This window comes from Coregonus clupeaformis, unplaced genomic scaffold (assembly GCF_020615455.1).
Source record: "Coregonus clupeaformis isolate EN_2021a unplaced genomic scaffold, ASM2061545v1 scaf0765, whole genome shotgun sequence".
NCBI classification, from domain to species: Eukaryota; Metazoa; Chordata; class Actinopteri; order Salmoniformes; family Salmonidae; genus Coregonus; species Coregonus clupeaformis.
Window position 1 is genome coordinate 156,085 of NW_025534220.1, and position 26,137 is coordinate 182,221.

General features: G+C 45.6%; 1 protein-coding gene across 1 annotated transcript in view; it reads left to right on the forward strand.

Annotated features, from left to right (window-relative positions):
- Positions 1 to 26,137, forward strand: part of LOC121582279 (SH2 domain-containing adapter protein D-like) — a gene marked incomplete at its 3' end in the record, with an annotated part of 93,483 nt that overhangs the window by 9,239 nt on the left and 58,107 nt on the right. Inside the window, exon 2 of the mRNA XM_045216645.1 lies at positions 10,361 to 10,502. Coding sequence (XP_045072580.1) covers positions 10,361 to 10,502 — 142 coding nt within the window. The remainder of the gene's footprint in view (positions 1 to 10,360; positions 10,503 to 26,137) is intronic.

Consider the following 26,137-nt stretch of genomic DNA (forward strand, 5'->3'; position numbering starts at 1 on the left):
TTAGGGACCTCTTAGTCAGGTCAGGCTGCAGTGAAGTCTGTGTAAAGACTCCTTCCCTCTCTCCCTCTCCTGTTATGGGAGGTGGAAATCCCCATAGCGATGGCAAGGTGATATGAGACTCCACCCTGCCTGCCTGCAAGTTCTATTGTCAGTCTGAGCTGTTGGGTTTGACGTGCAGCATTCTCTGTACACGCTCACCACACAAAGGCTATCTGAGGCCACGTCGCTTCCGACCGCAATCAAGTCATCCTCCTCACATCAAACTTCCCTGCTTTGTTTATGTGCAGCTGGCTCCTGGGCCTGCCTCCATTTGTTTTCCCTACTCTGTATAAATCACACACCCAAATCAAAAGGTCATGCTCACTGGATTCCCATTGTTATTTTTATGTCCTACTTTTCATAATTATGTCATTTTTGTCCCCTCTGTCCCTAGCATAGCAAACCACACTTTACTTAAGGCTTATTTCTCCCAAACAACACTAGGCGTGTGTGTGCGTCTCAGCCTTTTATGCCTCTAGTGGACCAACAACAGGCCCATTCCTCCACACAACTTAACCACTACTCCCTCTTCCTTAAATTCCAAGAGTCATAAATCTATTTCAGAGGGAAAAGAGCTGAGAAAGGAAATTGGATTTTGTCAAGCGTATCCTCAAGTGTTAATCTTGAATATCTGTCGAATATTAAGGGCGCCTGAATCTGGGCCAGCCACCCTCTAGTCAAGGTCCTCAGTGTGCTATAAGGGTTCTCTGGGCAGAAGGTGGGGCACAGGGAACTGAAAGAGTTGAAAATAGATATTCTTTCATAGAAAGGGATGATGGGCTAAAAAAGGTAATGAAAGAGGGGATTGTACAGAAAAGGTAGAGTACAGCAGGTATTCCTGGGAGACTAGGAGGATGGTGAAGCATTGCGCTTGGGTTTCTGGCCTGACGTTAGGTGATATTACATTAGAAATAGAGAAGCACCTGTTCAGGCTCAGTAAACTCAAATGAAATGAAAAAAAAAAAGGCTCAGCCTCAGTGAGTAGCCTGCTGCTCTGCTGTCCAAAGTGCTGTCCTGTTCATGTTGCGTGCCTCTTGGCTCGGCGTTATGCAACATGTTTATGTCACTCGGGTTTCGAGAGCCTTGGAATGAGAATAGAAAGTGCTTTTTAAAAAACAAAATAAAGAACAAGTTTGTGCAGCAACTCCCTCGTAACATTTTGAGGACCCATATGGCATTGTCAGAGAAACGACTTGCAACCTTGAGTCTCACTTCAGGGATAAAGAAAAAATACATTTACATTTTAGTCATTTAGCAGACGCTCTTATCCAGAGCGACTTACAGTTAGTGAATGCATACATTTTTTTGGGGGGGGGTTTTGTTTCATACTGGCCCCCCGTGGGAATCGAACCCACAACCCTGGCGTTGCAAACGCCATGCTCTACCAACTGAGCTACATCCCTGCTGGCCATTCCCTCCCCTACCCTGGACCAATTGTGCGCCGCCCCATGGGTCTCCCGGTCGCGGCCGGCTACGACAGAGCCTGGATTCGAACCAGGATCTCTAGTGGCACAGCTAGCACTGCGATGCAGTGCCTTAGACCACTGCGCCACTCGGGAGATCCATAAAGCTGATACTGTGGCAGACTGGCAGAGTAACATTCCTTTGTCACTAACTTTTAACGGCAGTGCTAAAACATCCTTACAGATGTATAATGCATTGTTCATAGCAGAAAATCCTGTTAGTTTTTTCTTAAGGGATCATCAGCATGACATGCCATAAAAGTACAGATCTCCAGTATAAGCTAGGTCTGTGATTATCATGAGTTTATCATCCCTCTGCAGATGATCAGTATGATTTAGCGCTCCCTTAAACCTTGTGTCAGTGTTGGTGTGACTGTCCTTAGTGTGTGGGAAAACCTGACTCCTGTAAGGACTGAATGGCCCTGCCTGCAGCATAGCCTATATCCCACTCACAAGTGTAGGAGGGAAACACTGCACACACACAGCTGTGTAATGTACCTCTTTTATCTCAAGGCAAAGTGGCAAGTGCTGTTCTCTTTTCTCCCATTATAATGCAGCTCTGATGTTTTTCTTGCTGTAACACTGACCCGTGTTGCAGGGTATCGGCGTCACTGTCGTTGCGTCTGGAAGGGTTCCCATACAAAGTATATGATCAATGACGCACTAAACCACTTCTCCATGTGCCAAAAGAGTGGGCTTTTCCCGGCTGGCGTGTGAAAAGCCACCCCACATGTGCAGCAGCCCAGAGATCTAAAGAAGCCTGTTTTATGTGGTCTGAATCTTAAAGGAGCAGCTGATAAATAGGTCAACATGAAAAAGTGTGAGCTGTGCTTTGAACAACACAGATGTCTGACTGGGGGAAAGACAGAGAGACACGTGAGAATGATGGCTGAACACATTGGAGTGCAAAGAAGGGAGATGCTAGAAATGATCCCCTCACCACAGTGATGCATGCTGGTTAAGGTAGCATGTTTTGCACACTTTCCTAAATCCTCATTAATGACTGGGGAAATGCATGTTTGGGCGATGTTAGGGAGAAGGGAGGTCTAAATATGTTTTCTTTTGAACCCAGTGTCACCATTTCACATGTACTAATTATCTATAATGTGTGCTTTTGTCTCTAAATTGTTTCTCCACAGATCTTCTCTAGCCATCAATATTTGTCTCTTTTTTCAGTCTTCCCTAATCAAGAAACATGCTTTAACCTCGGAACATTGAGTTTGAGAGGGCTTTAATAAGGCTAAAAGCAAAGCTGACAAATTAATTAACCTGCAAGAAGACAAACATGATTTTTCTTTACTTATGAGAAGTGCTCTCCTCCACTTAGCGTTGCTCTAGCTTCTATTGCTTGCGACTGATTGAAAACAATGGGCGCTCATGGAAAACATAATTTGATTAGCTAGTAGCTATCTTCCCTGGTTCTTAAGTAGGCATTCAGGGCTGGCGCTGCCACGTCCTTGTTGAGGCCCATAGAGCCACAGGCTGATTCCCCGTCCAACAACCCCTGTCTCTTAGGATACGGCGTAATAAAGTTTCATTAACGTCAGAGCTGCATTGTGGGAAAGCTCCATCTATACAGTCTTTTCACTCATGTGAGAGGAATATAGCCCCCAGCTGGAATCGTGCTTCACAATAGGGTTTCATTGAATCCTAACCAGATTTCCTCTCCCATCTTTGAATCACAGAAGTATCTTATTGATAGTGGCTGTATTGTGTCAACATCAGTGGTTGCAATCGGTTCTGCTTTAGTAAATTGCCTTGTGGCAATGTTTGATGCTAAGCTGTTAGCTTCAGATGACTGGAACTGAGCTGAGTGCATGTATCCTGTATTTATAGTTCAAGATAAGTTGGAACAATCAGCATTCAACAATAGGCTGTGTGATATCTGTTGTTCAAGTTCCCTTTTTAAATGAATATTTGTCTAAACAGGAAAGTAAACATGTGCTGGGCATCCTATTCCTCTCTCCTCCTTATCCCCCCCTCTCTAAGATGGCTTTCATTAGTTCTGATATCATTTTTTACAACTTAAGAACAAAAGACCCATAGCAGCAAAAAAGAGCCCTTGAAATGCCCTAATTCAATCGAGCAGCCAAGCCCTGAGTTGTATTAGGTTATCAGTGGCTCAAATCCCCTGTGGTGTGGAGACATAAATCACAAACGCCAGTCCCTTTTTTTCCCCCCTTTCCCTCCATTCCTCCTCCTCACTCCTTCCCTAGCATGTCGACTCTTGTGGTGGTCTGGTAGGGGGAGAGGTGGGGGAGGCTTAAGCCCCCAGTAGCTCTGACACCCCTCATCCTTTCTGGACCAGCTGTGACATTTGTCACATTTGTGTGTAACGTCTCCACATTCCATTACTGTCACCAGTCGTTCAGGTGGCTACTCAGGTGGCTGGCAGGGGGCTGGCTGTCATATTAGCCGCGTGTCTGCATGCGTGCGTGTCTATCTGGTACGTTCAACAGTAGTTTACTTTTTATTATTATTCATTTTTTTTGTGTTTATAGCTTGAGGAGTTGGATTTTGTCAATGACTGAATGGCATAGTTAACTCAACTCAACAGAGTTTGGACGTGGGGGAAGCTATAAATTGGTGCGTAGCAGCATACTGCCAAAAATCATCCTATACGATAACCACAAACTCAGACTTCAATGTTCTCCCTTTTATGGCCCCAGATGTTCTATATGATAATTGGCTGTTAGATCCACTTGGTCTGCATGTGATGGTGTGGGAGAAGGAAGATTGTATATTTTCCTAGTTCTAATGGAGGACTGCAGCCCAATTGAATTGTAATCTCAGAAGCTCTCTCTCTACTGTGTGGAATGCCAATGCCAAGTGGCAGGTGCCTGTTACACTCTCCCTCATTGGCTAATGCTCACACTGATTCGAAATAGATTTCATTCCTTGAGAGCTGCAATGTATTTTAAGCAGTGCGGGGCTATTTCTCCTACTATGGCTATCTAAGCAGCTGCAGGTGTAAGACACGGTGAACCTGGTAGCTCAGCATGACAACAGGCTGGGAGTCATTAAGTAAGTTCTCTCTGTGCTGCTGCAGAGTAGTGATAGGGGACGAGATGTCATAAGCCTACAAGGTTGCTTTGTGAGGCTACTCACAGCTTACATCTCTGCTTAGAAAAGCTCACATACAGAATAGCACCCTAAATAGAAGCACTGCAGTATTGCACTCACTGTGGGTGAATTTGACTTCATGACAAGTGTGGTGGCTTGGCTATGGTCCCGACACAACCTGACATGCCAGAAGGCAGATGGTGTGTCCCCAGGCAAGCAGGCCGCCAGGCAGGGAGGGAGGGAGGGAGGCAGGCAGGGAAGCAGGCAGGGAGGGAGGCGGGCGGGCAGAGAGGCAGGCAGGCAGAGAGGCAGGCAGGCAGGCAGGCAGGCAGGGAGGCCCCGGGAAGGCAGGTAGGGATGGTCCCCTCTCTCCATGTTCCCCTGCTCCTCCAGCTGGCTAGCATTAGTGCAGTGTGGCAGGACCTTCACAGAGGAGGGGTAACTCCCAAAAACACTCAGACTAATTGATCGCCTCCTCCCAAATACTGGTGTTAGATGTGGCCCAAGGCCCCAAGGCAGGAGAAAGTCAACACCCAAGTAGTGTGGTAACTGCCAACTTTTACTTTCATTTGGACTGAGTTGTTTGCTTGTTTCCCTAAATTCACTTTCTCTGAATAATGGATATGGAAATGTAAGATTGATGTGGAGAAATGTCAAATGGAATGTAGTTGGTCCATTCCATTGCTTCGTTTGTACGTTTTTAAGACTGTTTCTTGGTATCTTAGGCAGAGAAATCCCTGTCGACACAAATTAAGATCTCCGGAAAAAATTGTTCTCAAATATGAAAATATGGTGGGGTAGCTAGTACTAAGTGATAAGGAGAGGTGGTGGGAGGCAGGAACCTGCCATCCAGAACCAGCCTCACTATCAACCTCAGCTTCAGGCTCCAGAGGACAAGCAGAATGGCTCTCCTCTCTCCTTCTCAGTAGCAGCAACATTACCAGGTGCTAAAAAGAGCTTTCACTGGCTGCCTGTGAAAAATGATTGAAGACCAGTCACAGGGCTAAATATACAGAATGTCTAGCTTGATTGCAATGTTCTTTTCCACTTCGTTTAATACATCAATCTTTTTTGGTCCCTGCTGTTTGATGACAGGACCACACAATCCAATATAATGTTTGTGGGCACAGCGGCTATCCATCGTTAAGCTAGCTACAGCTTTGTGGCGTACAGTAGAACTGTCCTACTGTCAGGTATTGTGCCCTCTCTGAGGAGGGCACTGACATAAGTCATCGAATATCTTCTACTTCCATATACACTAAGATATAGTAAGTATGGGGTTGAAGGCATTCCAGTCATAAGGCATAGTTTCCCTTAATTACTAAGCCAGGTTTTCTCCACTGTGTTTACCACGTGGACACACAGATGGCTTCTGGCATACACTGCCTGCCTGCCTGCCTGCCCTACACAGGCAGCTTAATGCACTGAGGTTCTCTCTTGCTCTCTCCCATATGGAATGTGTTCAGTCAGACTGGGCTTCCAGTGCTCTGGGCTGGCTGTATGTACACTCTCCACCACTATACATGTGATGTATCTCTTGTTTTGGTCAGGATTACTTAGTATCTGGTTTGGGCTGTGCTACTGTATCCATATGGAAACAGACCCAAGGTGATATATAGTGTGAAGGGGATAAAGATACATGCCATTTGTAACTGTTGATGACTTCTGGGACAGAAACATTTGTAACCTGACTGGCTGAATTGAATTCAAGTTGTGTGTGAGATGTATAATATTTGTGGTACGAAAACAAGCCAAAAGAGTGTTTGCATTGGATGTAATTCCTCTTTTAATATCACAGAAGAAAAACAGAGGAGGAACCCATAATTACGCTGTGGCAAACTAGTCCTAGTTATGTTACAGTGGGGAAAAAAAGTATTTAGTCAGCCACCAATTGTGCAAGTTCTCCCACTTAAAAAGATGAGAGAGGCCTGTAATTTTCATCATAGGTACACGTCAACTATGACAGACAAAATGAGAAAAAAAAATCCAGAAAATCACATTGTAGGATTTTTTATGAATTTATTTGCAAATTATGGTGGAAAATAAGTATTTGGTCAATAACAAAAGTTTCTCAATACTTTGTTATATACCCTTTGTTGGCAATGACACAGGTCAAACGTTTTCTGTAAGTCTTCACAAGGTTTTCACACACTGTTGCTGGTATTTTGGCCCATTCCTCCATGCAGATCTCCTCTAGAGCAGTGATGTTTTGGGGCTGTCGCTGGGCAACACGGACTTTCAACTCCCTCCAAAGATTTTCTATGGGGTTGAGATCTGGAGACTCCAGGACCTTGAAATTCTTCTTACGAAGCCACTCCTTCGTTGCCCGGGCGGTGTGTTTGGGATCATTGTCATGCTGAAAGACCCAGCCACGTTTCATCTTCAATGCCCTTGCTGATGGAAGGAGGTTTTCACTCAAAATCTCACGATACATGGCCCCATTCATTCTTTCCTTTACACGGATCAGTCGTCCTGGTCCTTTGCAGAAAAAATAGCCCCAAAGTATGATGTTTTCACTCCCATGCTTCACAGTAGGTATGGTGTTCTTTGGATGCAACTCAGCATTCTTTGTCCTCCAAACACGACGAGTTGAGTTTTTACCAAAAAGTTATATTTTGGTTTCATCTGACCATATGACATTCTCCCAATCCTCTTCTGGATGCACTCTAGCAAACTTCAGACGGGCCTGGACATGTACTGGCTTAAGCAGGGGGACACGTCTAGCACTGCAGGATTTGAGTCCCTTTTGGCGTAGTGTGTTACTGATGGTAGGCTTTGTTACTTTGGTCCCAGCTCTCTGCAGGTCATTCACTAGGTCCCCCCCGTGTGGTTCTGGGATTTTTGCTCACCGTTCTTGTGATCATTTTGACCCCACGGGATGAGATCTTGCGTGGAGCCCCAGATCGAGGGAGATTATCAGTGGTCTTGTATGTCTTCCATTTCCTAATAATTGCTCCCACAGTTGATTTCTTCAAACCAAGCTGCTTACCTATTGCAGATTCAGTCTTCCCAGCCTGGTGCAGGTCTACAATTTTGTTTCTGGTGTCCTTTGACAGCTCTTTGGTCTTGGCCATAGTGGAGTTTGGAGTGTGACTGTTTGAGGTTGTGGACAGGTGTCTTTTATACTGATAACAAGTTCAAACAGGTGCCATTAATACAGGTAACGAGTGGAGGACAGAGGAGCCTCTTAAAGAAGAAGTTACAGGTCTGTGAGAGCCAGAAATCTTGCTTGTTTGTAGGTGACCAAATACTTATTTTCCACCATAATTTGCAAATAAATTCATTAAAAATCCTACAATGTGATTTTCTGGATTTTCTTTTCTCAATTTGTCTGTCATAGTTGACGTGTACCTATGATGAAAATTACAGGCCTCTCTCATCTTTTTAAGTGGGAGAACTTGCACAATTGGTGGCTGACTAAATACTTTTTTTCCCCACTGTATGTCCCAAAACCTGATGGAAAAGGAGGAGGCAGGCCTTCGGTGTATAACAACACAAAGTAGCCAGTATGAAGCACATTTTAAGGGGCTTTTTTAAACCTGTCTAGTATCTAATCTACCGATTTGTGTAGGTGATCAGTTGGAGCATATACATGCTACCTTCTTCCTCTATGCTCCTCTTACCCTACGCATCATTGCATAATCCAAGGTGAACTTTTCACTCTTTAATGCTATGCACTTTGAAAGGTTTCAGTTTTGTATATCTTGTCTTGTTAAGTGAAATCAAAACTGGATCAGAAGGGGAAGGATGGTGCTTTCCCAGGTGGTGTCAAAGCCTAGAGTTGGGGAAATGCTTTAGATATGGATCGTACTGTACTGGGTTCCTCGATTCCCCTTAAAGTCCCCGCCTGGGAGGCTTGGCAGGTGTCTTCCCCTGTGGGCTGTATTTCTGAGAAGGGTGTGGAGGAGAGGAAGGGCTGTGGTTGTTCTTAAGGACAGCTGGTTAGTTGGAGGCACAGCCATGGCATGCATTAGCCTGGTTCACCCTAGGATTGCCCTGCTCTGTTCACTAGATGACTGAAGAGCTTATTTAGAATGAAACCAAACCCCTTCCTGCTAACGTATGACTCATGGAGTGTAGTGCCAATCGACTCCTTTCCTGTGAGTGTGTGTGTGCTTGACTGCATGTGTGTGATTGTCTGTGAAAATGTGTCCTGTGTGTGCTTGTCAGTATACAGTATGCTTGTCTGCGCATTTTGTGTGTGTATGTGTGTGTGTGTGTGTGTCGACTTAATCAGGGTAGGTCTCCATTGAGTTGTTTCCCAGATTTTGGACCCAGCCACCCCCACTCCTCCAGTCCGTCTGTCTGCCCGCTGGGTGAACAGACTGGCACCACTATTGATTCTCTAGAGTCCCAACTGAAGATCGGCCTTGTATGTTCACTGCCTGGTACTGGTAGTAGGCAGTCCAACACCCCTCTGGTCCAAACCCTCTCTGGTCCAAACCCTCTCTGGTGAGCCTCATTCTTTGGAGTCCCTGTCCAACATGACAGATGGGAGAGATAGGTCTTCTCCTTCAACTTCAAGATCTTTACTTTTTTATATGGAAGATCATTCTGTGTGAAGGGGGAGCGGTTTTCGTGGGCCTCAGTAAATTGCTCTGGCCAGAGATGCTGTGACTGTGTGGACAGTCATTTTGATACCCTAAGAGTTGGCTGTATTTCTGGAGCTCAGGACAGGATGTCCACTTAATTGCCAGCTTCTGCAAGAAATTCTTAGTAAAGAGAGCAAGACTGCAATTAGCCATGGCTCGCTGCCAACTCCCTGTAAATCTGCAGAATTGTTTCTCTTTAAGACAGTTTACCTGTTCTCTTTTTCTCCCTGCTCTTTGAAAAGCAGCCACTGCCAGAATGCCACGGTATAATTAGACGTAGCAGTAGCAGGGAGCACTAAGTCTAAAGAGGAGATGGTGGTACTGAGGCACACAGACTAAGAGAATGTTTTTTATGTCTCTCTCTCTCTCCATCTTCTGTCTGGGTGTTGTGGCGTGTAGAGATCGCATGTTCCTGGTACTATCACTAATACTGTCACCTCACCTCCTCTCCCTCTCCTAACATGCTGACCGGACGCGTCGCGTACACATACATGTTATTCAATCATTGCACCCACACTGCTCGTCTGCGTGGCCAGGCGCTAAAATAGAACTTGGTTCTATTTGTGACACTCGACGCGCAGCAAGTCCTGCCTCTCCCATCTCCTCATTGGTTTTTAAGAGCATATACCCATGTGGGTGATTGAAAGATGATCTGAGGTCCACACTCCAGTCCAGTTGGTGGTGGTAATGCATCTTAAAGTTGGTTGCCAACCGACATATAAAGTCCAAAGAAGAAGAAGCCTGAAGGAAGCCTGAACTTGGTGTACTGATTTATCTGTGAATTAATTGTTGGAGTAGAGGACCTTGTGCATTTCAGGTAAAATAACAACCCAATGTTTATATCCCAGGACAAATTAGCTAGCATCAGCAAGCTAGCTAGCTAAATTGCCATAAATGTTTAATACTTTTCGACCTGTTACCAAGTTAATATAGTTGGTTCAGAGTTCGTTTTGATATTTCAACCTGCGTATCCTGATCGTGTCTGGTGTGGGAGGAAAAAATCAACATGCGCGTGATGGCACACGCTGACGCACGCACGCACGGTCTGGCCAGCATGTAAGGTTGTCTCCTCGTCTCCTGCCTCTGCAATGTAACTCCCTGTAACTCCGGAATGTGTTGTGGTGTTAAACAGAGCAGCAAAATGTATTCTAATATTTTCTCACCTACTCTCATCCCCTTCTCCTTCCCTCTCTCTCTCTCCAGCTCATTATCCTGGATGACTATGCAGACCCATTTGATGCAGAGCAGGACGGGGGGACCCAGGCCAACACAGAGAAGGTGACCCAGGCCAGCACAGAGAACGATGGCTACATGGAGCCCTATGAGGCCCAGAAGATGATGGCAGGTAGATCAATACTCTGTTCTCCCCTGGGGTCTTCAAACCCCCAGCACATTACATTTGACATTTTAGTCATTTAGCAGACGCTGTTGTCCAGAGTGAGTAGTGAGTGTATACAATTTTGTCAGTTATCAGTTACCGCCTTCATCCGCCTTTCCAGACGTTTGGGAGATGGGACTCTTGTATCCGCCTGGTCAGCCGTTGAGGACTTGTGGCTTTGTAATTGGAGTGACTGCCTGCCCGCCAGAGTTTGAGAGCCCAGTCTACCCTAAATTTTCCCGTAACCCTGGGTGGGGGCCCTAACCGGGTGCTGTCAGCCGGAGCCAGCTGAGCCCGAGGGCAGAGGCGTCACTCTGAGGTAACATGCAAGGCAGAGCAGAGCAAAGTGAAGCAAATCAAAGCATAGCAAAGCAAGCATGGCAAAGCAATGCTACCCGCTACCTCTTACTAACTCACGCTAACTCATCTCTGGTTCAAATCAAATCAAATCAAATTGTATTGGTCACATGCGCCGAATACAACAGGTGCAGACATTACAGTGAAATGCTTACTTACAGCCCTTAACCAACAGTGCATTTATTTTTAACAAAAAAAGTAAAAAATAAAACAACAAAAAATGTGTTGAGAAAAAAAGAGCAGAAGTAAAATAAAATAACAGTAGGGAGGCTATATATACAGGGGGGTACCGGTGCAGAGTCAATGTGCGGGGGCACCGGCTAGTTGAGATAGTTGAAGTAATATGTACATGTGGGTAGAGTTAAAGTGACTATGCATAAATAATTAACAGAGTAGCAGCAGCGTAAAAAAGAATGGGTTGGGGGGGCAGTGCAAATAGTCCGGGTAGCCATGATTAGCTGTTCAGGAGTCTTATGGCTTGGGGGTAGAAGCTGTTGAGAAGTCTTTTGGACCTAGACTTGGCACTCCGGTACCGCTTGCCGTGCGGTAGCAGGGAGAACAGTCTATGACTAGGGTGGCTGGAGTCTTTGACAATTTTGAGGGCCTTCCTCTGACACCGCCTGGTATAGAGGTCCTGGATGGCAGGAAGCTTGGCCTCAGTGATGTACTGGGCCGTACGCACTACCCTCTGTAGTGCCTTGTGGTCGGAGGCCAAGCAGTTGCCATACCAGGCGGTGATGCAACCAGTCAGGATGCTCTCGATGGTGCAGCTGTAGAATTTTTTGAGGATCTGAGGACCCATGCCAAATATTTTCAGTCTCCTGAGGGGGAATAGGCTTTGTCGTGCCCTCTTCACGACTGTCTTGGTGTGTTTGGACCATGATAGTTTGTTGGTGATGTGGACACCAAGGAACTTGAAGCTCTCAACCTGTTCCACTACAGCCCCGTCGATGAGAATGGGGGCGTGCTCAGTCCTCTTTTTTTCCTGTAGTCCACAATCATCTCCTTTGTCTTAGTCACGTTGAGGGAGAGGTTGTTGTCCTGGCACCACACGGCCAGGTCTCTGACCTCCTCCCTATAGGCTGTCTCATCGTTGTCAGTGATCAGGCCTACCACTGTTGTGTCGTCGGCAAACTTAATGATGGTGTTGGAGTCGTGCCTGGCCATGCAGTCATGGGTGAACAGAGAGTACAGGAGGGGACTGAGCACGCACCCCTGAGGGGGCCCCCGTGTTGAGGATCAGTGTGGCAGATGTGTTGTTACCTACCCTTACCACCTGGGGGGCGGCCCGTCAGGAAGTCCAGGATCCAGTTGCAGAGGGAGGTGTTTAGTCCCAGGATCCTTAGCTTAGTGATGAGCTTAGAGGGCACTATGGTGTTGAATGCTGAGCTGTAGTCAATGAATAGCATTCTCAAGTAGGTGTTCCTCTTGTCCAGGTGGGAAAGGGCAGTGTGGAGTGCAATAGAGATTGCATCATCTGTGGATCTGTTGGGGCGGTATGCAAATTGGAGTGGGTCTAGGGTTTCTGGGATAATGCTGTTGATGTGAGCCATGACCAGCCTTTCAAAGCACTTCATGGCTACAGACATCAGTGCTACGGGTCGGTAGTCATTTAGGCAGGTTATCTTAGAGTCCTTGGGCACAGGGACTATGGTGGTCTGCTTGAAACATGTTGGTATTACAGACTCAGTCAGGGACATGTTGAAAATGTCAGTGAAGACACTTGCCAGTTGGTCAGCACATGCTCGGAGTACACATCCTGGTAATCCGTCTGGCCCTGCGGCCTTGTGAATGTTGACCTGCTTAAAAGTCTTACTCACATCGGCTACGGAGAGCGTGGCGTTTTTGTTGGTCAACTCTCTCTGGTATCTTGGATTAGCCTTCCATTCAGCCTCAGCCTCTCTGTGGAATTACAGGTTACATGTCTAGTAATGCATCTTAGCCTTCATTATGTCTGCATATGGAAGCTGCTTCTTTGTTGACAATTAATTAGTATGTCACTTGACCATATGTTTGTTGGCTTGCCACTAATTAACCAGGTCAGATGACCACATGGCATGCTACATGACGGATGCAGTAGACCACAAATGATCTCTGTGGAGAGCTGGGTATCAGAAATACAATTGAAAGCAGTTGTTTTGCTCTCAAATGGACAGAGAATACATTCTACTAGCAGACAACCTCCACAGTTAAATACATCTTCAGGAAAGACAGGCCTCTTTGAGCTAGTCATGTTCGGTGACAACAGTACTGCTGTGAAGGAAGACATGGATTTGAGACAACAATAGCTCTGCTAACACTAGGATTCAGCAAAACCCTACTCACCACAACTTTGTCAAAATGAACATGTTTATGCAGTCAACAAAGAACAAAGAATGAAGAAAACAAGCACAGAAATCCAAGATATTTAAAGGAGAATCTTGCGGTTAGCGTATTCCCTCACTAAATGAACATTCCGGAGCTTTGGACCAGTCACCAGTGGTCTGTTCCGTTGGGGATGTCAGGGCTCAGGAGATTAGAAGGTCATGACCTCTCTTATATTGGGTTCCATCTTCTTCCCCCTCTCCCCTCACCCGCCCTCTCTCCCCAGTGTAATAGCAGAACCACTTTACTGTCGCCATCTCTCCTCTGCTCCATACCTTTACGACAAGCTAGGACTTAATGACCATCCTGACAACCTCTTGTCTTCATCAGTTTCACTGGTTTGACCTTCAACCCTGGCCTTTTCTCACTGCTGAATATTAAGGTTTAATGTGACCAGAGACTTCTGGTTTATGGTCTTTCCTACCCATGTGGATGAAGCTTAGAGGACCGTAATGAAACAGGGTCATAACCCTGACAGGGTTCTGCTATAGAGCACTTTTTTGTTGCATTTGAATCAGAAACCTTTATTGCCAATCAACGAGGTTGATAGGAATGTGGATTGCGAGCAATCACACAGTAATCACGCAATCACATTGTAAGACATAATAACACAACATGAATAAACTTTACATCAGTAAATATCTTTATGAATGTCCTCAGTGTATAGCTCATGTCTATGTACATCATTAGATCTGCATCAGATCGGAGATCCTTTTAATGTACATTTACTAATCCAACACTTAAATATCAGCCATGAGTAATAAAGCTCCCAGGCTGTAAGGATCATACAGTTTTCCTGTCAGTGATGTCTATTTCTGCTGTATTCAGAGACTCTGGCATGTTCCTTGTAGTTTATTCTATTGATTGCCAATTCTAGTTGTTTTTGACTGAGCTGTCAGGGAGCGTTTGAAATGGTGCTGTTTTGTGGATTTATTCAACCCACTTCTGCCATCCTGTTGATAACCACAGTAAACTAGCAGAGCACTGAAGGACGGATTCACTCTGATTGTTTCATCAAGCAAGTGTCAAATAGTACACTTTGATTTACACACTTACACACACTTACACACACACACACACACACACACACACACACACACACACACACAGGATTCGCTGAATGGTTGAAATGGCTGTATTGGCCCCATTCCTTGTATTCTGTCTATGGACAGTGTAATTACTGTGTTCCCCCTGATTGACCAATGTCCTGCCAAGATTCTGGCAGTGTTGACCATATTTGTCAGGCTAGCGTCCTACAATTCTGTGGTGAGAGAGGAGGAAGGAGAGGGAGGCGAGCCGCTGCCCAGACCTTTGCAGTATGGCAGTGGAGGGATTTATTGGAGAGAGGCCTGGTCAGAAATGGTCCCCTCCCTCTCTCTCCTAGTCCAGGCTGAAATAGGTATGTCCACGGCTGTGTGACCCTCTGCATTGTTAACAACAGCGGAGCCTGATTTTCTCTCTGTCATCTCCCAGCTCTGCTGTGAATGCTAACTAAGGAGAAGCTGTTGTATCTGTGATGCTGTACAGGCTCAGTCCAGTGGTACTGGGACTCACTGATGTGCATCGTCTGGCTGGAATACCCAAAACAACAACTGGAGCTATCCTTTTTATGGTTTTCTGTCATAGCACGTTTTTTATTCACACCGAGCACATTTATATAGACTGTTTAAGTGCATTGGGCTTACCGACACATAAAAGCAACTGTAATTGTTTAAATCTTCAGAGGCGTGTGAATCGTAGTTTCATATGAAAGTGTATGTCATTAATTAGAGGCACTGGATCAGTGATAAATCAGACTTGTGTTTCATTTCTATTAGTATTGGTTTATTGCTCTCTCTCCCCTGCTTCTCCCCTCCCCCTCTCTCTCTCTCTGCTTGTCGAAACCAGCCTCTCTGCAGTCTCAGGTTTCTCCATAGATTGAATTTGTCTGTACCACTCAAACCCGGAGTCTCTTCTCACACAACACACACTCACAGCCACACACTCTCACACCACACACACTCACAGCCACACACTCACAGCCACACACTCACAGCCACACGAACATGAACAAATGTTTGAGATACATCTCAGAGTTATACAGTAATACAACATTTAATTAATTCAATTTGAAAATGACAGTTTTGACACAAAATTACTACAAAAGGAGAACATAAACATGACCATAAATGAACCCGACAGAGCATGTTTAAGCACAATTAATTTGCATTATTAATTTGTGTAATTAAGCACTAGCACTGATGTCTTTGTTAATGATGTCCTGGTCGAGAGTAGGCGACTTGAGTTTAACTTTAGTTGGGTTTGAAGTTTTAGTTACGTCTAGGCCGATTTCTCACAGGACCAGAAATGCACTTCGCTGCATGGTGCATCATGCCAGCTTTTCTCTACAGAAGAAGGGTTGGGCCATTGCTCAGCACAGTCCTCGTCCAGTCCTAGATGACTATTAGGCTCTCCACTCGCCCAGTACCCAGTGGTAAGCAGTGTGCCATCCACCCAATTCCAGACCCCCTCTTCATCTCTGTCCGTCAGACCAAGCAGACTTCCCAGAATCCGTTGACAAATACTTGTTCCTCTCTGCTGTTTATGATCACTAGGTCTGCTCCTCTCCTCAGAGAGTCCTGTTGGCTCTCCTCCCAGTTTTTCTTGTCAGTAGAGATTTAGTACAAACTGGAATTAAAACGCCTCCATCCAAGGTTGTTCAACTCTAGCACAGGGAGCTGTGTCTGAAGACCATCTCTCTCAGCCTGTAACTGGTATCTTACTTTGGTCATGTTGATGTAGCTAGTCTCTAAAGAGTTTCTGTAGAGGAGACGCAGGGTGATATTGAGAGTAGCAGCCAGTCTGTACAGTCGTCTTCTCCCTGGGGTGGTAGACACCCCTTGGTGGTTTTCTGCAGTTCTGGTCTTCATTCTCATCCATTCAGAATGGCTTTCATATGCCTCATTGAGTTCACCATCGGATTCATCATTGCCTGCACTGACAAACTCTGCCATCTCCAATTATACCTGTTAAAGTCTTCTACTAGTATGTGTTTGTTATGGCGTGATTTGCCCAACACTAGACTGTTCTGAATGTTCTTTTTCGGTTCCTTCTTATAACCACAAGGACAGGACACTGTCGCACCAAGAAGACAATGGTGGCCATGAGCGTGTGGTGGTTTGAATGTTTCCATGCCCCTCTGATGCTAGCTTGTGACCTGGTTCCTGTGCTCAGTGTGTCTGCAGAAACATACTTTGATAACTATAAGCCCTTTACATTATATTGCTAACTTAACTCTGCTTTAATTTTAACTTTTTCTTCATATGCAGTCTCTCTCTCTCTGGCTCCCCTTGTCAAGCCTCTTATTTTAAATGGCTGGACTTCTGCTGCAGGAAAAGTAGTTTTAACCTCTATTGTCTTCAACAGACGGCGAGACAAAAACATTTGTTCATTTAATGGCATCATGAATTGTTAATTGTTTAGCATTTAGGAATCCGATTGATAATTGCGTAGCCTAAAACACTGAGCAAAGTCTTTTTTTGTTGTTTGTTCAAGTGATTGTTTGTTTATTATAACCACTGTATGAGTGAGTGCACATTATTACAGTCCTTGTTTTAGTAGATTGTCTTTAGTTTGTGATTCCATGGGTTTTGGATAAAATGGTGATGATGACTAATTATGAAGTGGGCTAATAAGAAATATTTGTTTGCTGGATTTGTAATGCCATAATCCTTATGTTTGACTTGTGCAACACACACGTGCAAAACACACGTGCAAAACACACGCGCACACACACACACAGTGCGAGGTGTATCATGTGTGGCCTAGGATAAAGAGTAGGTTATTATAGAGGGATTTACCTAACGGTTACGCTGAAAGAGGTGTGTGTGTGTGTAATCCAGCCCTCTCCCTGGAGTCTCCCCCTCTGTGCCCCCAGCCCATCTGATTTATGAACCTGCTGGAGGTGCATGTCACGACTTACTAACCTGTAAAGCCTGGTCCATAATCTCCTCTCTGTTTTCACGGGCTTGGCTTATAGCAGGGCCTGCTGAAGTCTGTAGAGATACTGTGTATCACATTGCCTCTGTGTGTTTGCAGTGTGTTGCGTCTGCAGAGGCATGTGCTCTGTGTGTGTGTGGCTCTCTGAGACATTGACAGGTTGGAATGTGCTGGTGTTTCCAGGCTGTCAGCTGCTGTTCAGCCACGCTTATTTTTGTTGGGTGCGCGTGTGTGTGTGTGTGTGTGTGTGTGTGTGTGGATGGGCAGTCCGTGCATCAGACCCCACAGTCCCACGCGCATGCACACACACACAGGCGTTCTAAGCTGTCAGCTGGGCCATTCTTTACATACCCCAGCACCACCACCAGCTAATTACAGATGGGGCTGCCGGAAGACTGAAGAATCATATTTTGCGGGATTCTCTCTCTTCCACTCCTTTCCTCTCTCCTTTCCTCTCTGTTACATTGTTGTATTTGTTGAGACTTGCTGTCAGGGCCATGCAGGCAGAGAGGGCTGGGTCTATACTGCAGGGCTGTACTCCTCAGGCCATTTCTCAACGACTTCAGTAATAGACGTGACACTCCCTGAGTGTGTGGGCAGACACACACACACAGGGGCCCATCCTTCCCAGCCCAATCTGCCAGCCATGTGAGATCTTTCTCACAGCGTGTGGGAGGCGTTGTGCAAACAACCGGCATGACTGGGCTGTGATGAGCAAACATAGTTAGCCGTGTCCAGTACGCACCACCACACTGAACCCTGGGCTTCTCCAGGGCCAAGCCAGGAAACAGAGCACCCAGGCCTGGGGAACATGGCAGAACTATTCCCTCGCATGTGAAATAGTTTGAGTCTCTGTGGTGAATTTACGACACACTGTGTCAACCAAAGCAGCCTCACTGTACAGTGGGTCTTTCAGTTTGTCCGGATCATTTCATCCTCACTTCCCAGTCATACTCACCTAGTAATCTAGTGGACATTGTGCAATAACCCATACAGCAGAAACATTGGCTTTTTCCACCATCCTAGCTGACTCATGGGAGTCAGTACCTGCTTTCGCCTACTGCTAATAAAGCTCCAACTGGAACATGCTCAATCACTCACTCAGTGCTGCTGGGAAAGGTTTCCTAATGCTGGCACTAGAGCATCCTGTGCCTACCAGATGTGCTGTGGTTCCTACTGTGGGTTATTAATCCAATTACTCACTATACACACACACACACACACACACACACACACACACACACACACACACACACACACACACTATGGCGTGGGTAACTACTACCCACTCAGCTCTATGGAGGAGGAGGGCACTGTTTTACAGCCAGAGATATTGCTGGCATGGCAATATGTCAAACTGGGATACCTGCACATTGCTGGGTGTTTCACCACAGTAGATCCCTACCTGTGGCTTTATTTATTGGGCCACTTACAGGGGAGAGAAAGGAAGAGCGCTATGAAGAGTGGTTTCCAATAGCTTTTTCAAATGCGGGGAAACTGACTCAGGGCTATGAGAGCTAGGCTAGTACATGTGTCGGCACATTTCTTGGCCCGTAAGCTGGTTTTGCTCCTAGCTGAAACCTGAGGAATATCCTGGACATGTACAGACAGTGGTAAACTCTTGAAAGGTGGATTTTCTCAGCTTTGCACTATGATGTGTTCTGATTGGATCGAAATGGGGATTTGAGCTTCTCCTTGTTTTCTGATTTCATGGTGTTATTTAGTCATTGTCCTCTCCTCCAGAGTTTGACATGGCTATCTTTTGATGTGTGTCATGCAAAATGTTGAGAGCTTGTCAGGATAATTGTCTTGCCGGTACAGAGGACCTGATACTTAAAGTACACAGCAGTCACAAATACAAGGCTTTCTCTCTTCCTGGTTTCAGACTAGACCTGTAGTGTAGAAAGGGTTACTGTGTCTGTGTAGTCCACCGTTCTGTGGCCTTGGTGCTGAGGGGTAATTTAGTAAGGCCAGGGAACGGGAAGAGTGGGAGGCGGGAGGTGGGGGGCAGAGCGGCGTCGAGGCAGAAGGACTGGCGACTTATTGATGAGATGAGAGGTCTCGCGCTGGCAGGCAAGCCGTTAACACCACAGCCCCACCCACTCACTTACTGGCTCAATGTGCTGTTCTATGATTTTATACACGGCCGTTCACTCATTTAATATCCACTATGGCATTTACGTTGAATCCAGATACCATGGTTGGAGAGGTGAAATTATAGTGGTAGTCTCTTGGTAATGAAGGGTGTAGGTTTCCATCAGGTTCTGTGGATTAGATCCTGATTCATTTTTATACCTTCCACAAGCAACTTGAGCCAATGATCCTTCAACAGCGACATCTTGGATTTCCACAAGGTCCAGCTACACCTGCATGTGTTCAAAAGGCAAGTCCTGTAATGTCGCCTAGAGTGGATCTGTTGGTGTGGACTAGGGCTGTGGCAGTCATTAAATTTTGTCAGCCGGTGATTGTCAAGCAAATAACCGCCGGTCTCACGGTAATTGACCGGTAATTAACATAAACACGTTTAGCATCTTCTGGCTTCCGCGCATAGCCTGCAAGCCACTGATGCCGATCTTTGGAACATCTACATTGTAAAAAGTCAAATAAATCAATTTAATATAGCCTACACCATCACCATACATCTTTTTTGTTTTGTTGACAGGTCTAAAGAAACATGATATGAAGAACAGAATAGCTCAGCTATTTCAGAAGAACAGAATAGCATACTCGTAGTTGTCCTTATGTTAGGCCCTGATTTTGCTATGCCATATGGCTGTGGGCTACACTAGTTCATATAGCAGATAAGATTTGCTTAGAATTCCGTGGCAATATTTTATAGTATGAAGAATACAATTGAACATAGCTGAATCAAAATAGAAAATATATTTTCTCCAAACTATTTATGAGGGAGTGCACACATGAGGCTATTCTGTGTTGAGCAGTTAACAAAGAAATAGGTCCTCCTATCTGCTTAATTTAGAGTTATTTATGCACTTTACTTGTGATACAAACGTTGTGCTATATGTTTTGATTTTTAATACATTCTAAGGCTGCATGATGATAGTCTAATGATTTGAAGACAGTCACATGAAAGGCATGAGCTCTGCTTTGCTGCACACATTTCATCAGTCTCTCATTCAGAGAGCACTTGATCATGCCTTGAATTTCCCGGCGGCATCCCCCTTGTGTGGCCGTAATGCCCCCTAAAAAAAATCCATGCCTTTTGCGGCCAGTGGCAGTTGTGCCCTTGGGCTGAATATAATAATTATAATTCACTTCTCCCAGCTGCTAATCGCCATGCTCTGAAGCACCTCTCACTCACATGGCTCTCTCAGATATCTCAATTCTTATTAACCAATGACCGTCACGTGATCGGGTCCTTCTAACTGGCATCTCAGCTCCGAAGTAGGCTACAAGTGAAGACAGACACATCGGGGACCAACTGCGCACGTCCTTATTATCGAATTCCGAGGCGCATATTGAAGATGTTAGAAGAACTGTCCACATGTACTTTTCGTCAGCCAACAAGATGAGTAGGCCTAACGAACAGCAAAAGCAATAGCCTATGTCAATCTACTATCCCCCAAAGTGGATGTCCTTAATTTTAAGAAGTTATTTGGCCACTTCAGTTGTGATACAAACCTTATCAAAAACATTTAAAAAACAAATAGGCCTATGGGCTAGGCTACATGAGGTGTGCAACTATGATTAGAAAAAGTTGGGGGAAAAAAGCCATATCAATCACAAGTGAGGCTAATATTGTGATCCACCAGACTATTCTTAATGTAATCTTGTCTTTACATATACAGTGGGGGAAAAAGTATTTAGTCAGCCACCAATTGTGCAAGTTCTCCCACTTAAAAAGATGAGAGAGGCCTGTAATGTTCATCATAGGTACACATCAACTATGACAGACAAAATGAGAAAAAAAAATCCAGAAAATCACATTGTAGGATTTTTAATGAATTTATTTGCAAATTATGGTGGAAAATAAGTATTTGGTCAATAACAAAAGTTTCTCAATACTTTGTTATATACCCTTTGTTGGCAATGACAAAGGTCAAACGTTTTCTGTATGTCTTCACAAGGTTTTCACACACTGTTGCTGGTATTTTGGCCCATTCCTCCATGCAGACCTCCTCTAGAGCAGTGATGTTTTGGGGCTGTCGCTGGGCAACACGGACTTTCAACTCCCTCCAAAGATTTTCTACGGGGTTGAGATCTGGAGACTGGCTAGGCCACTCCAGGACCTTGAAATGCTTCTTACAAAGCCACTCCTTCGTTGCCCGGGCGGTGTGTTTGGGATCATTGTCATGCTGAAAGACCCAGCCACGTTTCATCTTCAATGCCCTTGCTTCACGACATGGCCCCATTCATTCTTTCCTTTACACGGATCAGTCGTCCTGGTCCCTTTGCAGAAAAACAGCCCCAAAGCATGATGTTTCCACCCCCATGCTTCACAGTAGGTATGGTGTTCTTTGGATGCAACTCAGCATTCTTTGTCCTCCAAACACGACGAGTTGAGTTTTTACCAAAAAAGTTCTATTTTGGTTTCATCTGACCATATGACATTCTCCCAATCCTCTTCTGGATCATCCAAATGCACTCTAGCAAACTTCAGACGGGCCTGGACATGTACTGGCTTAAGCAGGGGGACACGTCTGGCACTGCAGGATTTGAGTCCCTGGCGGCGTAGTGTGTTACTGATGGTAGGCTTTGTTACTTTGGTCCCAGCTCTCTGCAGGTCATTCACTAGGTCCCCCGTGTGGTTCTGGGATTTTTGCTCACCGTTCTTGTGATAATTTTGACCCCACGGGGTGAGATCTTGCGTGGAGCCCCAGATCGAGGGAGATTATCAGTGGTCTTGTATGTCTTCCATTTCCTAATAATTGCTCCCACAGTTGATTTCTTCAAACCAAGCTGCTTACCTATTGCAGATTCAGTCTTCCCAGCCTGGTGCAGGTCTACAATTTTGTTTCTGGTGTCCTTTGACAGCTCTTTGGTCTTGGCCATAGTGGAGTTTGGAGTGTGACTGTTTGAGGTTGTGGACAGGTGTCTTTTATACTGATAACAAGTTCAAACAGGTGCCATTAATACAGGTAACGAGTGGAGGACAGAGGAGCCTCTTAAAGAAGAAGTTACAGGTCTGTGAGAGCCAGAAATCTTGCTTGTTTGTAGGTGACCAGATACTTATTTTCCACCATAATTTGCAAATAAATTCATTAAAAATCCTACAATGTGATTTTCTGGAGAAAAAAAATCTCAATTTGTCTGTCATAGTTGACGTGTACCTATGATGAAAATTACAGGCCTCTCTCATCTTTTTAAGTGGGAGAACTTGCACAATTGGTGGCTGACTAAATACTTTTTTCCCCACTGTATGTGTGAAATTAGTTTTGATTTAGAATGGGCCATTATCATGCACCTGTCTCGAAACAGGGGCAGGGGGAAAAAAGACATGTCATCTATACACTTAAATAGCGAAAGAAGGACGCTTTTCCCGTGGTTAATTTTCATGCCAGCCAGGTAGGCTATACTCCTGTTGTAAAGCGAAGCAAAGTGCTTATTATTAGGAAAGTTGAGAAATAAACATTGTAGGCCTAGCCTATAGAAAGCTCATGGGCTCTCGTGAAGTGTTTGATTTGATTTTCGATTACATTTGCATTGATGTCAGAGTGATTAGATGAACAATAGCGTGCTGAGTACCAGGCAGTTAGCAAGTTTGGTAGGCTACGAATGACCATCAGCAGCATCAGAGCTTGAATAAGCCTAGTTACCATGACTAAATGGTCACGTGGATTTGACTGTAGTCATGACTCGTGACAGCCGGTATGGTGGTAATACGGTCACCGTAACAGCCCTAGTTTGGACTACTGTGTCTGGTTTCACTTACTGCTGGGTAGAGTTAAGCCACATCTGACTACTGCAAGCTGTGCTTTGCCACTCCTACCAGAGGCATGCCCCCTCAGCAGCCTAGCATCATGTGGCCTCTCTCTACCACAGCCCCAAACCACAGACGGCTGGTTACAGGCCCTACCTTCTCCATCCCTCCTCCCCCCTCTATTCCTCCTACCCTTCACTCCCTGTCCACAGGGTCTAAAAGCAGCCTCTCTCCCTGACTAGGTACTGGTGGCACTGTGAATTTACACTGGCCTGTTAGGACACGCACACGCACTCACACAACACATACACTCACACACTGGGGCTGGCTAAGCTGTAAGACCAGGATGTGAATAGAGAAGAGGAAGTGGTGGGTAGCCTATTGCCAGAGGCCCCGCTGTGCTGGTGAGGCAGGCAGACTGTGCCAGGGATGGATGGATGGGTTGGCAGGCTGGGCGACCATCCGTCATGCCTGGGTGGGCAGAGACAGGGCGGGATGGGCAGCGGGCAGCGACTCCAGCGCAGGTTGGTGGACATTTAAGTCATTCATTTCTTCTCTAAGATTAATGGCTCCATTAATCCCTGTCAGAACACTGCAGAGGAGAGGAGAGGACGGAAACCGGCAGGATTTACACCTGCTATTTACTGTCGCCTCTCCTCTGTCTGTTAGCTCCGCTGATCAGCCTGCCCTGCCTGCCTGCCTGCCTTGCCTGCCTGCCTGCCTGCCTGCCTGCCTGCCTGCCTGCCTGCCTGCCTGCCTGCCTGCCTCTCACAGACAATGTGACTTTACTCAGTCAAAACTTTACTCAGTGCTTTAAAAGACAAAACAGTCTGAAAGAGAAGCTGCAGGTCATTTGATGTGTCAAGTATCAATTTCCCCATTCTGTCATATTGATGGGCCCACAGTCATCCCAGTCTGCGGGTTTCCTGCAGTCAGATAGTTGACTTTATGGGGCGGTTTGGTCAGATCTGGCAGGCTGAGCTGCTGAGTGAAGGAGCTGGTTTGTCCTGGTTGGTTTGAATGGAGTGCTGTGTTTCTGCGGTGGTGGTGGTCGAGCTGCATACACACACAGGAAACCAGGGCTTTTGGCACTCTGGTGTGAGAGAAAACTCACACCAGAGTGTGTGACCAATAAAATTTGATTTGATTTGATTTGATTTATTAGGTGTGACTGTGTTAGAGAGGGCTAGAGAGAGCTACAGCTGTTGAGCACCATGAGAGGGACAGACAGACGGAGGTAATGCAGAACCGTACTCTCTCCTAGACATCTCAGAGTGTGCTGGGCTCTCTGCCAACGTTAAAGCAGAACTACACAATTACTGCAACGTTTACTTCATCTCCGTCTGCAATAGGCACTCTAAAAGCAAGAAATAGGATCAATACCATCCCTGGATCCATTTAAGCCCAAGACGCTGCCTTTAACTATCATAACCCAAATTTGATCCCCTCACTTCACCCAGAATGCCCTTTGTTCATTTGTGTCTGGGACCCCCAGTGTGTGTGATGGGGCTCAGGGCTGGAGTGGTGGAGAGTATCCTGAGTGAACTGTAGTAGAGAGGAGGAGAGTGGTCCTAAAGGAGTGGGCCTGCCTGCCTACCTACCTACCTACCTACCTGTCTGCCTGCCTGCCTGCTTGCATGTCTGTCTGCTTGCCTGTCTGTCTGCTTGTCTGTCTGTCTGCTGTGTGTAATGCAGCTGAGACAGCAGTCTAACAGCAGGGCTGGATGAGGTGGGTCTGAGGTCCAAACACACTGATGAAGCTGTCATCATAACCCTGAACCAGCTCTCTAGCCTTCTCCTCTCTCCCTGTCTCTCAATCCCTCTCTTTCTCTCTAACTCCTTTTCTACCTCTCTCTCTTGCTCACTATCTTCCTTTTTCTCTCTCTCTGTACTTCTCTCCACCACCACCCCATCTCTCTCTCTCTCTCTCTCTCTCTCTCTCCCTCACTCACTCACTCACTCACTCACTCACTCACTCACTCACTCACTCACTCACTCACTCACTCAGTCTCACACACTCTATCTGTACAGGAGCCAGAGAGTGATAGGCTTGCTGTGATAGAATGACTTCTTTATACAAGTCTTGTTGTCTTGTAAAATAACCCTTGAGGCCTTTTCTCCCTCCCAGAGCAAATATATCTGACATTTATCCTGTATTGACCTTCTCTCTGTTTGCCTTCCAGAACCACACTGTTATCTGCTCTCTCTCTCAGGGAAAACACAACTAGATTTAAACATTTACCCTTCTCTGTTCTCTATAGGCATCTCTACAATGAGCAATAACACATGTAACGCATACGCACGCACGCGCACACACACACACACACACACATACACGCAAGCACGCACACAGACACAAATAATGTAGCAGTCTATTGCTGACAGTACCAGTCATTGAACACATCAAATGACACGCACACGTTATATGAACATGTGTATGTCTCATTTGTCTCATATCTCTGGCCTCTTGAAGCGACTAGCCACCAGTCACACTAGTAAGGCAATGAGATGCTTAGCGTACTGCTAGCTAATGAATTAGCTCAGTGAAAGCCTACTGTATGAGTACAGAGGAGATCACAACCCTACTGCAGGTGTATATATTTCAATGACTAGGAGCAGTTGGGCAATAGGCGGTGACTCATAGCATCATGCATAGTGTGTGTATTAGTAATTCATGGCCTTTGTCCCCTCATAGCGTATTCCATCAGGCATAATTAAACGGTGGAAAGTTTGACTGACTTCTGAAGGCTAAATGAAAACTCATTTGAGTGTATCCTCACTGTTAGTGTGTGGGTGCCGTGGGGTTTGGTTCAGTCTCTCTCTCTCTCTATCTCTCCTCTACCAGTTTTCTCCATCTCTGGGTCCTGATTCCGCTGTGTTTTTATCTTCGGAGGACACGTCTTTTTTTGTTTTTACTGCTTTTATGCTACATATACACATTCTACATATACATTCTACGTACATGGCACCGCTATATACAGCAATCACATAGCAATAATACATTACCAAACATGAGCTCTTT